Source organism: Juglans regia, chromosome 1 (assembly GCF_001411555.2).
Source record: "Juglans regia cultivar Chandler chromosome 1, Walnut 2.0, whole genome shotgun sequence".
NCBI lineage: Eukaryota > Viridiplantae > Streptophyta > Magnoliopsida > Fagales > Juglandaceae > Juglans > Juglans regia.
The window spans coordinates 5,706,607-5,722,638 of record NC_049901.1 but is presented as its reverse complement, the minus strand read 5'-3'; the positions used below and the strand labels follow the sequence as shown (position 1 = coordinate 5,722,638).

Below are 16,032 nucleotides of genomic sequence, written 5' to 3'. Positions count from 1 at the left end.
TAAAATTACAAAGTAGTTATCAGTATTTTTATATATACAGTAAAAAAGTAAAACTAAATATATACGGTCAAAGGACGCAATAATATTGAAATTAGTCTTGAAAGTTGCAAAAGAATTCAGATTTCCGGGAGAGAAAAAGTGGAGTGGCAGAGTTTCAGAAAGCAAACAAAATACTGGCCTGTATAACCGCGTTGAGCTCAGCATTGATGAAGAAGAGATCGTAAAAGCTGCGAATTATTAGGAGTAGTTGAGAATTCTTTTCCCGAGAGGAATCAAAGGCCTAGCCTACTAAAGCAACTACTCCGCGTTGAGCTCAGCAAGTATGCTGCATTGACGTTTGACTGAACTAATGCAATGCCGCGTATACATCACCTCCACAAAACTCTGATCCACATTATCCACGCCAGTACCAATAATGGCCCCCCGATCACAATATAATTACGACGTTGCATGCGAGAAAAGTATAAACTTCTAGTCCCAATTATGTTTTTTAAAGTCAAGGTCAGAGTTATTCGAATAGAAAAATCAGTGATCCGGAAATAAAATAAATCCTATCAGCAACGTAATATATATATATATATATATAAATTTTATACATCATATTATTATTTTATTTTTTATTTTAATAAAATATAAATATATTTATTATTATTAAATAATTATTTATTATATTTTTTTTATTATTTAAAATTAATATATTATATACTATTAAAATAAAATGAGAATATAGTGTATTATTCATAGGACCACGACAAAAGTAAAAAGTAAAAGTTTCGAGACTTTGATGCAATTACCAAACTGCGAATTACCATTAATTCCACCGCCTCTTTTGCTGCTTCCGCTAGTTCTAGGTTAAAGTCAAAGTTATTGAACAGCTAGTTAGCTAGCGAAAACAGTTGTGGAAATAATCAACACAAACCACAAAACATGAAATCAGCATTCACAGGATTTTCATCATGAAACCATTCGTCCTAAATCGAAACATTAATCTGCAAATCAAACCTAATCCTAGTTCAATTCCAATTTTAGCTGCTTTCACATGAACTTCCATGACCAAATTACAGCTTGCGAGAATAGATGTGGAAATTACTGGAAACTACAACCAAGTCCGATTAATATGGATCTACGTCAAATATCTAATGTACCTTTAATCTATGGTTAATTTTTTTTTTTCTTTTCACTATTTTTCCACCTTCAATGTTACGTACCGGTGGTTCTGATGAGACGACGACCAGCCTAACCTTTTTTCATCATGTTCTTGAACTCCTCGAAGTTCACATGGGCATCTCCATCGGTGTCGACGGCGCTGATCATCTTGGAACATTCTACCATCGTGCACTTCTCGCCAAGACGTTTCAGCACCGCGTGGAGCTCGCTGGCGGAGATTAGCCCGTTCTTGTCGAGGTCGTACATGTCGAACGCGTCGCGGAGCTCTTTGGTGGAACCTTGGGAGCCGTCAGATGAAGATCCGCCGAGGTGGAAGTCCGCGAACTCTTCGAGGTTGATGAAGCCGTCGCCATCCTTGTCGACCTCGGACATTATACGCTTGACCTCGTCCGACGAGGTTCTCGACCCGAGCGCATGGAGAATGTATTTGAGCTCGTCGCACGAGATCTTCCCGTCCCCGTTCTTGTCGAACTTGTTGAATATCATCTTGACCTCGTCCATGGAGCCCAGATCAGAACGGCTCGAGTTTCTCGAAGCCATTCTAGGAGGGAAAAAAACACAGGCACGCAGACGGATAAAGAGAACTTGCTACTGTCTTATAAAGTATAAACTCACACAAAAAGCGACAACGCGGTTTTAATAATTTGTATATAAATTGTAGCGTACGGCACGACAAAAAGCTAGCGTGTGGACTGCGAAGGTTTGAGGAACAACTGAGCAAGATATTTTTCTTTCGTACGGCACGGCAATGATCTATATGCCCGGGCTTGGATCATGATTCATGACCTGATTTGTTGAAAGAAGTAATGGTCAAGGTTTGGAGACCAATAAGATATTGACACGTCCGAGATGTATGTAATGAGTCGGGATGCAGGGGATTGATTATCAGGCGGGGGCATATACAAAGGAGTTGTTGCTTGCACACAAGGCGCGCAATTATAGTTCGCATTAGAGTTGGAGTCTCCGCCAGATCAGATTCCTACCTGTTAGCGCGTTAAAACTTAAAACTGTCGAGAAACCTCGTGATCCAACGCATTATTATTATTATTATTATTTATTATATATATATATATAATATGTTATATATGTTAATAATTTATGTATACCAAATATTGGGAATTAGGTAGCTTGTGATCAATGATTATCATCATGTGACGTTCGTTGAATGGCTTGAAGCAAAAGTGAACATTGGAAAGGGACTTGAGTTACGCAAACGCGTGATCCATGATGGATGCTTATATATTAGCTACTACATCAACTTAAGGATCGAAGGAGGAGTCCTCGGGCTTGGCGGTTAGGGACAGTTGAGTGTTGGCTGGAAAAGCGGTTGGTTTATAAGTTACCTGTCAACTTTTTTGTAATACTCCGATCCGTACGTGCTGCTTATATGAGGTGGTCCTTTGAGAACAGCAAATTATAATTAAAGAAATTAAATAACATAATTATTAGTCATATATAATATATATATATTAATTTAATTAGCATGAACCATATATATATAGTCCTCGCTCCTGCCTTTTGTGGGGGCAAATTAAAAAGGTAAATGTGCCTTTCTTGTAATGTGGTTCGTTTAATATTTACCATTTTGATGCAGAAAGATTCTCTTCCAAAAGACAAAATAAGAATGAAATTTAAAAAGAAAATAAAATTGATTCCTTGCGTGGAAACATGTTATAATGTCATTCTTAGAAGGCATGCATGCATGCATGAATATCTCCGGACCAGAAAATGCTATATATATAATATGAAGTAAGAGATCTCTAGCCTTTGAAGCAAGGGATCCAAAACTTAACCCATAATTATTTGGAACACATACTTCCTTTATTAGGGTATTTATGAATACTTTGAACTCTCATGAAGGTAATCCCATGCCAGGCCAGTACTTCCAATATCAATATAATATAATGTCCTAATAAAATTCAAGCTAGCTAGTACTAGCATACCGCGTAGTAGTGCGCATGTACCGTAACCCTTCCAACTTTTCTCCAGTACTGATACGTGTGATCTTAAGTTTATCGTGATCCGTTGATTCTTAAAACCTCAATCTTATCTGTGATGGAAGTTTAATTTGATCTGGTCACGTACTAATTTGTTTCTTCTTAATTTGGTTCTCACTTCTCAAGATGGAAATTACCAATTTATAATGTTGCTTAATTATTCCTATGTCTGCTCTATATATTAAAACTTCGTATATTTGAAGCACGCAGATAATAACATTAATCAAGTCTCGTTTGCTTTCAGGGGATAAAATTCAAAATTTTGAAAACTTTTCATCTCATCTCAACTTCAATTCTTTGAAGATCAAGAGACAGTACTTATTGTAATAATGTTTAATAATCTTGTTGGTGAGAGGTACTCTCTCTCTCTCTCATTGTTTATCAATCTTCATTTCGTTGACCTAATTAATCATGAGTGAGGTTTAAAAAAGCAGATGGTCTCTAATTGCTGGGACAATCCCCGAAAGAACAACGGATGAAATTGAGAAATATGGGAATTCAAGGTATTCCCACAAGCACAACCAGAAATATCACTTGTTGTGGCGATAGGATTTGCCGCAAAAAGCACTGCAAATATCCACAATTCACTTTTTCCTGCTATTTTCCTTCACCCCAAGTCGCGGCAATGATAGTGTCTTAATTAAGAATTTAACACAGAAAATAAAAATGAGCAGCAAATAATAGCTTTTTGTTGCGATTTATTTCACCAGAAAAAGTCCAAAAATTTCACCCAAACAAATATTAACCATGGTTAATTGTCACCAAGAGTAGTTTTTTGGCGCTTTTTAAGTCGGAACTGTTTATTTTCCGCGACACTAAGCTCCAAAAATTAGTATTTGCGGCAAGTTATACCCGTAGAAAATACTCATATGTAGTGAAATTGATCGCTTGGAAAACTTGTATCGGAAAAAATTATTTTCGGAGAGTTTTTGTCTTCGGAAAAGGTCCCTTAAAAAATTAAAAATAAAAATTTTGCAATAAAACTGAAATAAATTCACTAGAAGCCAAAAAGAAACATATATGTAGAGTGCACATCTTGTTACAGCAACTAAAATTTAGCAAATTAAACACAATGCTAAGGCTGTGTTTGGATAACAGAGATACCTCAATACTTTTCAAGTATTCTCATACTTTTGAAAATACTTCACATGCCAAACAACTTAAAATACTCTCAATGGGATCTACAAACTCACTTCAATCTCTACTCATAACTATTCACAACCATTCTATAATACTTATCACTATTATATATTCATAAAAAATAAAATCACTATAATATTTATCACAATTAAATATAAAAAAAAAATCATTATAATATATAAATAAAAAAAATCACTATAATATATAAATAAACAATAAAATCACTATAATATATAAATAAAAAATAAAATCACTACAATATTTATCACTATTAAATATAAATAATAAAATCATTATAATATATAAATAATAAAAAATCACTATAATATATAAATAAAAAATATTTATCACTATTATATATAAATAAAAAATAAAATCTCTATAATATATAAATAAAAAATAAAATCACTATAATATATAAATAAAAAATAAAATCACTATAATATATAAATAAAAAAAAATCATTATAATCACTATTATATATAAATAAAAAATAAAATCACTATAATATATAAATAAAAAATAAAATCACTATAATATTTATCACTATTAAATAAAATCATTATAATATATATATCACTATAATATATAAATAAAAAATATTTATCACTATCATATATAAATAAAAAATAAAATCTATAATATATAAATAAAAAATAAAATCACTATAATATATAAATAAAAAATAAAATCACTATAATATTTATCACTATTAAATATAAATAAAAAAATCATTATAATCACTATAATATATAAATAAAAATATTTATCACTATAATATATAAATAAAAAATAAAATCACTATAATATATAAATAAAAAATATTTATAACTATTATATATAAATAAAAAATAAAATCGCTATAATATATAAATAAAAAATAAAATCACTATAATATATAAATAAAAAATAAAATCATTATAATATATAAATAAAAAATAAAATCACTATAATATATAAATAAAAAATAAAATCACTATAATATTTATCACTATTAAATATGAAAAAAATCATTATAATATATAAATAAATAAAAATCACTATAATATATAAATAAAAAATATTTATCACTATTATATATAAATAAAAAATAAAATCGCTATAATATATAAATAAAAAATAAAATCACTATAATATATAAATAAAAAATAAAATCACTATAATATTTATCACTATTAAATATAAATAAAAAATAAAATCATTATAATATTTATCTCTATTATATATAAATAAAAAATAAAATCACTAAAATATATAAATAAAAAATAAAATCACTATAATATATAAATAAAAAATAACATTACTATAATATTTATAACTATTATATATATATATTAAAATCATTATAATATTTATCACAATTATATATAAATTAAAAATAAAATCATTATAATATTTATCATTATTATATATAAAAGTAAAATAAAATCACTACAATATTTATTAATATTAAAAAATCACTATAATAAAATCATTATAATATTTATTACTAAAAATAAAATCACTATAATATTTATGGAACCCACACATTTTTCAACTACCTACTCAAAAGTCAACAACTCAACATACTTCACACATCCAAACAACTCAAAATACTCTCAATGAGACCCACAAACTCACTCCAATTTCTACTCATAACTATTCACAAACATTCTTAACACTTCTCCACACTTTTCAACACCCAAACGTACCCTAAATCTTTCACTTAAATTTTTTTTTTTATAAGTAATCAAGGACTTTATTCATAAGAAAATGAGCCATAGCCCAATTGTAGGAATGGAAATGTTTTGTTGAGCTTTTATTGAAACTTAAGAAAGGTGTCTATAATTCAATTTTATTAACAATCATTTCTAGTAAAAAATAAAGAAAAAAGAAAAAACTCCATCTACAGACTAATAATTCTTAACTTGTATCCAAACTGGAATAATAAGATCATACCATTCTAAGTTTTGTAGGCTTCACAATTTTTTACCTTACCTTCTTGAATAATCCAAAGCAATAGCAATCCCAAATCCCAAAACAAGTAACACATCAAACGGAGACAAGCAAGAATTATAGAATTTCATACTGAATAGGTATACATTATATTAATTTACCAATGTGTCAAGTGCTAGGGCAGATGGTTAATTTGACGTAGTTCCAAGAAAGAAGTAGACTTCCCTAACATCTTAATGAAGTATGAAAAACCTGGAAAACCATCATGCAAGATTCCATTCTTTGAAAGGAAGATTCTCCCATATGCTATTTTCGTCGAATAGAAGTTGTTTGTACTCTACCTATAACTTGGGAATATCATCTATTCACAACTGAAAATAACCAAGATGTGATCAATGTGAAGGAGAAAATCACAATAGTTTAGTATAAGTTCAAATTTACTTCTCAATTATGACTCATCATGGAGCATGTAGAAGAATCCAATCTATTGTGATGGGATATGCATAACAACATCTTAGAATAATCTTGCACCATATGGAATGGGGATAATATAAATGTTTTTCTTTCAGCTTCTCTTAACTCTTAGCTACTAGTTTCTAGCTTAAATTTAGGTGTTTCAGCTTGTATACTTCCTCTGATGGAGTTTTCCCTCCCCAGGCCCTTGAGACGGGCCCACAAAGGACCATGAAGGGCCCAACCTAGCCCAATGTTCATTCTCTAAAAGGGTCCATGTACCACTTAGGATACCTAGCCCATGAGCTACATTGACCCAAGAGAAAATCCCCACACAGGAAAGATAAATTACAAGAACAGATGGAACTCGCTGCCCTGGTAGTGAGATGTAGCACTCGAAGACCTATACCAACTAGAGGGCGGGAAACACGAATGACCCTCAATTCCCTAACAAAGGATATGGGGCAACACGACGCTGATTATCTACTGGTAAGGCGCCACTCTGGGAGCCACACTGCATTAATGGCACCGTCCCTCATGTTGCATTGATTGCGCCACCTCAGACTCCACGCTGCATTAAAGGATCCTAACCAAGCTGCAGTAGGAATGACGTGAACTCCCTGACATGGGGTACGAGATGTCTCCCCCAGCAATCTCATATAAAAGTCAACCTTGCAAGTACAAGGGACGGGCTCTAAACTCTCGCACTCCCACACAAATTAGTAAGAAGATTAACTAACATAGGCAACAGAGGCTCCCCAAACTCCACCAAGCTCCTTTTGCCTTCATTTGTATGCAGGTACACAAACTTAGACCTGAGTTGTTGGAACTGGGCCCAAGTCGTATAAAACACAATGTTAACATTTCCTACATTTCAATTTTAAATATTGAACCTTTGCTAAAAGGTCTCTCAGAGAAATAAATATATACATAATTTTAACCAAATGTTCTATGTATGTGTGAACACATATGTAGGAGGGTGTGAACTCCACTCCTTCAACATGAGGCCAGCACCTTCCCTGAGTTATTCCTTTCTAGATATTCATTTGTCCAGTATTCTCCTTATCCTATAACTTATTTATTCTTCATTTTTTTCACATGTTGAAAAAGTGAGCAACCAACCTCTTAAGTGAAGGTACAATCCATATGAAATCTATCCTAATTGGAAAGTTTAACCAATTTAGAAAATTTTCCTACTACTCAAATAACAATAGTTCAGGAGGACAGGACAACAATAGTGCACTACTTAGGTTCTAAAAGAACACCGCATTCTCTATTATTTCTTTTCTCAAATATTAATTTCAATGGTGAAAGTAATAGTTCAGAAACATCAATTTGTTTATGAGTTGTTGGTAATTTATATTACAAGATTAAAAAAAGGCTTTTATTGAACTCCAAAAAAAGATGCAGATGAGAGAACTAATAAGGACACCTGATCAAGTAATTGTATTAAGAAGAAGCTATATACAGAGGGGATGTAGGTCATGTAATGGAGGCGCTTAAATACTGAAAAAGAAAGAACATTCCCAGAGAGAGATTGGAGAGATAGTTGCAGTGAAGGAAGGTCAGAAAGAAGAATGTAATATTAGAATAGGAGTAGAAAGTTAGTTGGAAGGGACGGTGCGATAGTGCATTTGGTGGAAATTAATAGTAAATTATTAAAAATGCACACAACACATACTATATAAATAAATAGCGCATGCAAGAAAAGAAACATTCCAATGGAGAAAAAGGCAAAATGTCTCTCGTTTTCTCTCTCCAACCCATTTCTCTCTACCTTAATAGCCAGCAATCACAGTCTCGCCATCCAAGGGGTTGGAGCTTTGGCTCCTCCCTCTCTCCGCTCAACCAACCATCATCGGCATTGTCTATAGGTTTTTTCTCTAGGTTTTTTTTTCAAGCTTTCCAGCAATAGCACCTAGATACTCCAATCTTCTGCTTTCCGGCCTCTCACAGTTGCCACGCGCCCCATCATCGGACTCCTCAGTAGCCGATCTGTCAAACGGTAGGAAAATATCATCCAAACGAATGTTACGTGTGTCTCACGTGCGGCTTATAGTGCGCATGAGATCCACGCACTGTCATGCTAAGAGGAGTCATCTGCCACCACGTGCAGCACCACTAGGGTCAGCGGCTTTAGCTCTCTCAGATCTGAGTGTTCTTTTTTTTCTTAGTGTAGCGCATGATCTACACACGCCACCACAGCCGGTGGCAATCCTACACTGATGTATCGGTTTATCTATAGGTTGCTATTCCCCTATGTTTCTGTTTTTCCTAACCACTGATCAAGATAAAATGTCGGTGATAGTCTCCCCCAGCCAAACCAGATCAGCAAAATGTAGCATACTCCTTTCAACTGCGACTTTTAATCATAATTTTTTAGTCTGTTTATTAGACAATATAACCGGTTTTATGTGACATCCCATTTGCGGGACATGGATTAGAGTCAATCTTTTGATTCGAGAACTCGTTTTTTTATTTTTATTTGTTGATGTTGCTTTTGTTTATTTTGGAACGATTGTTAAGGACTCCCACTTCAAGGAATCTTATATCTTTGTAACCACTATTTAATCTATGATTTTATTGGAAAAAAAAAAAAAAAAAAGAACGCGAATGTCATGGGTAGTACCGTGATTGAACCTTCAACGTACCAATGACTGTAATTTTAAGGACACGTGATCATTTACATGCACACATGATCCAATATCGAGATTTGATTTTTTTGTGCGAGGACAATTTTGAACATTTGCTTCCAAACATGATTATATAAAAAATTGTTAATATAAATATTTATATATATATTTCGGTATTTCAACTTCATTTGAATTTACATAACAAATAAATTTTTTTCGAACCGTACGTAATTATTTCTTTCGTTGTTTATATGATATGGTTTTTTTACTGTACTTTTATTAATGTACGTTTTTTTACATGCATTTTTTTATCTGCATTTTTCTGTACATTTTCATGTGCCTTTTTTTTTTTTTGCATTTTTCTGTTCGTTTTTTGTGTCCATTTTTTTCATGTACGTTTTTTTATGTGCTTTTTTTGTGCATTTTTTCTGTCCCTTTTTTTGTGCGATTTTTCATGTACATTTTTTTCAGTGCGTTTTACTGTGCTTTTTTTTTTTTGGTGCATTTTTTGTGCCTTTTTTCAGGGTTTTTTCTGTGCCTCATTTTAGTGCCTTTTTTTTCTGTACGTTTTTTTCTCTGCTTTTTTTCTTTGCGTTTTTCCCTGTGCGTTTTTTTTCATGCGTTTTTTCTGTGCGTTTGTTTTCTCTGCATTTTTTCTGTGCGTTTTTTTCAGGCGTTTTTTTCTGTACGTTTTTTTCAGGCGTTTTTTCTGTGCTTTTTTTGTGTTTTTTGTGAGCATTTTTTTTAAGAGAAATGATAGTTATAAGTGTACGAGCGCCGTATAATCACTTTAAAAAAAATAATAAATATTAAATTTAAATGAAAAAATTTAATTTTTTAATAATAAATCTTACTTTTTTTTAAAACGGCAACTCCATTAACATTACTTTTTTTTCAGTGCGTTTTTTTGTTCCTTTTTTTTCAGAGCGTCTTTTTGTGCCTTTTTTTCTCATTTTTTTTCAGTGGGTTTTTTTTCCTGATTTTTTTTCTCTGCATTTTTATTGCTGTGCATTTTTTCTGTGCGTTTTTTTTTTTTTTTTTTCTGTTTTTTCCTGTGCGTTTTTTCTGTTTGACCCACATATTCAGTTGACTAGCCAAACTAAACTAAGATTAGGGCACGTTTGGATTCGCAAGTTATTTCAGCTCATCTCAACTCATCTCACTACTATTTATTACTATTCAGCAACTTTAACTCACAAATCTCACTACTATTCACAACTCATCTCATTACTATTCACAATCCATCTCAACTCATCTCAGCTCATCTCAAGTCATCTTCGAATCCAAACGTCTCCTAAAGTGGTGGTTTTTTTTTTTTTTTTTGGTTTTGGTCCGTGTGATTCTTCTGTGTTTGAATCAAGAGCTCTCAGAAATATCGATGCTGATGTGCGTTAACGTTAAAAGTTGGCAACTTTGTGGGCGTTGACATTTCTTTGCCGGTGTAAGAACCACATTGAAAGGCAATACTTAACAGAGGAGACCAAACATGAACCACCCCCCTCCAAAAAAAAGAAAAAAAAAGAAGAAACTGGTTGCTGAAAATGAAGAAATTGTAGTATGATTGTTGTAATTGCCCCTTGTTTATTGAAGATGAGATCGGAATTTGTCTGTTTAATTCAGAGGATCGTAAAATTCTATGATTTTAAATGCTACAATCTGAGTAAAAGCAACAGAAATGTGGATTGGTGATATTTGACGAGTAAAAACATAAAGCAAACGTGGAATGCCATTAATAAAGGAAAAAAAAAAAAGGAAGAGGAACTTATACCTAAAACATGTATGGTTTTTTGACCATTTTAAGAGGATTCTGGGAATCATAAAATTAGTCTTATTAGGACAACTGAAAAAACAAGAGAACGAGGAGCTGCAATACAACACGTCGAAAGTGAGAGCAAGGTAATTTGGGGAGTGAAGATAGGTGAGTGAGTTTTGGTGATTGGTAAGGAATTATAAGCCCAATGGTTCACGGCATGGTGGCCTTATCCCAAATCAATGTGTAGGATTGAGCCAATCCGTGCATTTCTGGTGATCGTAACACCAAAGAAGTGGCATGGTAATCAACTTTTAACGGACTAGAATATGCTTTGGAATGGTTATATATCTTGACTGCGCATCTCGGTTAGGGATAGAGCACAATGGGGGCCACAGTGGTCATAATTGGAATGTGTCTTATCCTTGGTAGGGATGTCAAGTCGTGTTAACGGGTCGTGTTCGTATCGTGTCAAAACATGCATATTATATCATATAAGTCAACCCAAACACGCCCCTCAATTTATTGTGTCAAAATTACAAATCTTAACATGATCCATTACCATAATTGGTCGTGTTGTGTCGTGTTTTGACCCGTTAGTGAATACTACAAAATAGGCCGGTTAACACGACATGACCCGACCCGTTTCAACCCGTTATCAACTCGTTAAGTAATCATATCTTAACGGGTCAAACTGTTTTGACCCAAACTCGTTAAGATTAAACTCAAATCCGTTATTATCGTGTCATGTTTGTGTTTGGTTAACAGGTCGTGTCACATATTGCCACTCTTAATCCTTGGTGAAGACAGGATTCCATATTAGGTTATGGTTTGACAACCAAAGACTAAGCTATCTACTAAGCTACCTACCAACTTCCATGTACATCTAGTTTTTGCTTAATGCGAACTAAATTGCTCTATTATCAACTGTTATTTATTATAGGAAAAGCATGATTTCCTGGTGATGGGGTGCCTGAAACAAAGGAATCATCCCTAGTGGTTTGTTTTGGGGAAATGCTGATTGATTTTGTCCCAACTATTAGTGGGCTTTCATTTGGCTGAAGCACGGCCTGCATTTAAAAAAGCTCCAGGACGTGCACCTGCTAATGTTGCTGTTGGCATAGCTCGTCTTGGTGGCTTATCAGCTTTTATGGAGAAGGTATTGCTTTCAACATACGCGTACAGATTTCTTGGTTTTCGCGGTCGGTAAGGTATAAGGGAGGCGCGATAGTAATTTAATGCTTGAATGTTAATGTAGCCACTTTCACTTCAAGCTGGCCTCCGACTCCTAACCCTTTTCTTGGTCTTTGTGTGCGTGTCTGATTGTTGTGGTTTAAAGGAGGTCCTCTCTATCTGAAGATTGAGTGATTTACCTCCCCCAGTAATAACTTGATTGGTAATGTCCAGCCTGTGACCTTTTCTGAATTCAGTCTACATTCTATACCATTTCTACCAAACCATATATAGCCCCTGTTTTTTTTTCAAATGACCAAGTGGTAATAGACTCCTAGGATATCCCGAGATCAGATTTCAAGTACACTAGTTTTTTTGGGTTAGGTAATCATTTGGCTGGGGAAAAAAGTTCTCCAACCTGCTGCAATAAGGTAGTCCCCAAACGTCTTTCTCCTTGGCAGAGCAAGATTTTGGGAAACTGGCCATTTGATTTAATTGGATCAATCAGAATTTCACAAAACATTAGGGAAATTCCTGATTTGGTAATCATGAGACATCCTGCTCCTGGTTAGAGTGAGATATTTGGAAACTGCTACATCAATTACCATGTATTCTGATTCCATGTTTATATTTTTAACTCTATACATGGTTAGCACAGGTTGGAGAAATTTGGATACATGCTTGCTGATATATTAAAGGAGAATAATGTGATCAACAATGAAGGAATATTGCGTTACGCTGAGAAGTGATGGGGAGCGAGAGTTCATGTTTTTCCGTAACCCTAGTGCTGATATGTTGCTCCAAGAGGCTGAAATTGATTTTGATTTAATTAGGAAGGTAAGTGAAAATATTCATTATATCTAAACCAATATCAGGAAAGATTATAGTTATAATAATAGAAAGAAAGGTCATCATCTTATAAAAGAAAAGGTATTTCATAGAGGAAGGCTGAAGCTATTCGATTCAAGCATCCTATTTGTTATGCTTAAACTAACTCGATCGCGCGTTTCAATTACACATAATCAACAATGAAACAGTGAGCCTCCAAATTTAAAACTTGTGTACACATTTAAACATCTCGTCAATCCTTTTGGCAACCAAGCCCAGGATTGACGTTTGTTTCAATGCCTTGTTGAGCCCATCCTTCCTATGCTCAAAACTGACACCCCATGTCAAATTTATATATGTCCATGCTAGCTAGATGGATCCTCATTCTCCCCCAAGTATTCACCGATTAAATTATTGATGCATCTCTCTTTATCCCCCTATCCGGTGGCAGGCAAAAATCTTCCATTATGGTTCCATTAGTCTTATTACTGAACCATGCAAGTCAGCCCACATCTCTGTAGCAAAAGCTGCGAAGGATGCTGCATGGTGTGATTGTATCATATGACCCCAATTACCTGAGGCTTCCATTTATGGCCGTCTGCAGAAAGTGCTAGAGAAGGAATTTTGAGTATATTGGAGACTGCAGATATTATCAAGGTAGTTACCCAGTAAGAGATGTAGATTATGTACTTTGGGATTCTCAATTGATTTTTTTCCGCTGTTCTAGAAGAGAGGCAGGTACAAGGAAATGCAAAAAATTAAAATTTCTGATTAATTATTTTAATGAATTCAGATAGGTGAAGAAGATATTTCTTTTCTAACCACTGGGGAAGATCCATACGATGATGCTATTGTTCGTAAATTATTTCATCCAAATCTTAAATTACTCCTAATTGTCACTGATCGAGGGCCCAGGCCCCAGATGGCAGATGGTGTGGGCACAGGATTTGAAGGTGGATACTGTGGACACCACTGGTGCTGGGGATGCTTTTGTTGCCGGAATATTATATTATCACAACTAGCTGTTGATCTCTCCTGCTTGCTTCTGGTACTGCCTAACATATACAATACCGGACAATGCTTCTGTCAAGTCAATGCGTCATATTGATGTGTGTCCTTCGAGTGAAACTAATTTGGTTACGAAATGCATGTTTTAATATTTATATTTACTGCATAATCCTTTCCGTTATCAGCTTTGTCATCTCATGAATTATTGACCCAACCATTAGAGTGATCTACCCCTGGCCATCTAATAAATGTCAGTGCTGTTATCATTGATATGAGGTATGAACCAATATACTAGACATGGCAAGAACAGTCAGGCAAAACTAAAGAGTTTGAAATGGGAAATAGTTAGATAATCACTTGAGTGTTAATATACAGTTTTAGGAATTGGTATGTTGTAAATATTAGTCTAATGACATATATATATGTTACCAAAGAGATATGTATGGCCTCTGGATACTTATTCCTTGAAAATAAAATATAATGTCCTGCATGGCTTATATCTGCAGTCATTTACTGATCATACCTCTGGGAGGAAGGTTGGCTGATCTTTCTAATGATAGTTATTGAGAAACTAGGATGTCATCTTGATATTTTGTGAGTTTTAAAAAGGCACCTACTAAATCCACTTTCATCAATTAGCTAGTCCATGTAGGTTGTATATATATTCTTCACCATATATATTTCTTCTACAGTGAAGAACTCCTGCATCGTAATAATGAAATTCGCTTGATTTTTATTTTAATTTTCGAAAAATCCTCAGATACATCAACCAGCCACATTTTTTGTTCAGTTATGTTATTTTTCTTTTCATTTTTTATGCAATGCTTCTCAACCCGCAAGTTGATTCTGGAGCTAATACCATCTTTACTAGCTAGATTCTCATTTTCCAAGTCTTAACCAGAAATAAGTTTGATAACGTTATTTCTCTGTAGCCTTGTTTAATTGACATAATTAGGGTCTGAACAGCTTCTTTAACAACCGTGTAGTGCATCTGCACCTTAATAATTGGTTGGCGATCTATCGTATTTAAATTGTAGAAAGAGGACTTACTGAGAGACTACGCTCTTGAGTTTGCTAATGCTTGTGGTGCAGTACTGACTGTGATGGAGAGAGATGCGATTCCGGCTTTGCCAACTAGAGATGCTGTGCTGAATGCCATGCATGCTTCAGTGTACTGTACATTCTTGTTTCTTTGCTCTTTGTTGAACACGATGATGATATAGCCGAATGAACAAAAATTGATAATAAATCATTTCATCATATGCGTTAGTTTCTCATCTTGTAGTACTGTAATCCTTAGCCTAATATTCCTTATTATTGCATTCCAGCAGATTCAACAGATCATCTTCTATAAGAGCTCTTTGGTAATCGAAAACAATCGAGATGTATGTCAACGCAATAGGTATAACCTATGGGAAAAAACAGCTATATATACTGAATATATACCTTGAGGGATACATGAGCGGCGGGTTTGGCTTGGTACATGAGTTCCTGTAGGAATTGGACGTCCCACATCCAATAGAGGCAACATTGTTTATTGTTAGCCATCGAAGATAAGATCCAACTTAGGAGGCAAATATATTTTGAGGTTATGCTAATACGTACTGAGACTGGATATATGTTGTCTAAGTTTTTTTTATGAATTTTGGAGGAAGGACAAGAGATTTACTATCAGAGAAGTTGGATTAATATAGATTTTCCTTGCGTTTTCTCCCCCTGGCCGTTAGCTATGTTGCTTGATCGGCTTATTTTGGATAAATTAGTAGGTAATTCAGTCGACCAGTAAAACAAATTAGAAAATAAGATAGGAAAATTAATAATTAATGGACAACCCGCACTTGATGATGATCGAGGTTTTAGTCAGACTTGCTCACGTTAAAATAGTAAATGATCTCCATGCAGCGAATACATAGGAAATGTGAACACTCGTAACTACCAAGCGTCTATT

The 16,032-nt window shown here is 34.0% G+C and overlaps 1 protein-coding gene and 1 pseudogene across 1 annotated transcript; one reads left to right on the top strand and one right to left on the bottom strand.

Moving 5' to 3' along the window:
* Window positions 1-901: 901 nt before the first annotated feature.
* Window positions 902-1,785, bottom strand: LOC108988239 (probable calcium-binding protein CML23). Its single transcript, XM_018961450.2, has one exon. It carries the CDS (start codon window positions 1,705-1,707, stop codon window positions 1,237-1,239), a length of 471 nt encoding a protein of 156 aa, XP_018816995.1. The 5' UTR covers window positions 1,708-1,785; the 3' UTR covers window positions 902-1,236.
* A 6,971-nt stretch (window positions 1,786-8,756) lies between these two features.
* LOC108987993 lies at window positions 8,757-15,379 on the top strand (annotated as a pseudogene).
* Window positions 15,380-16,032: the final 653 nt, after the last annotated feature.

Coding starts and splice junctions, on each gene's coding strand:
- LOC108988239 (XM_018961450.2), bottom strand. CDS start 1,707: ATGGCTTCGAGAAACTCGAGCCGTTCTGATCTGGGCTCCATGGACGAG.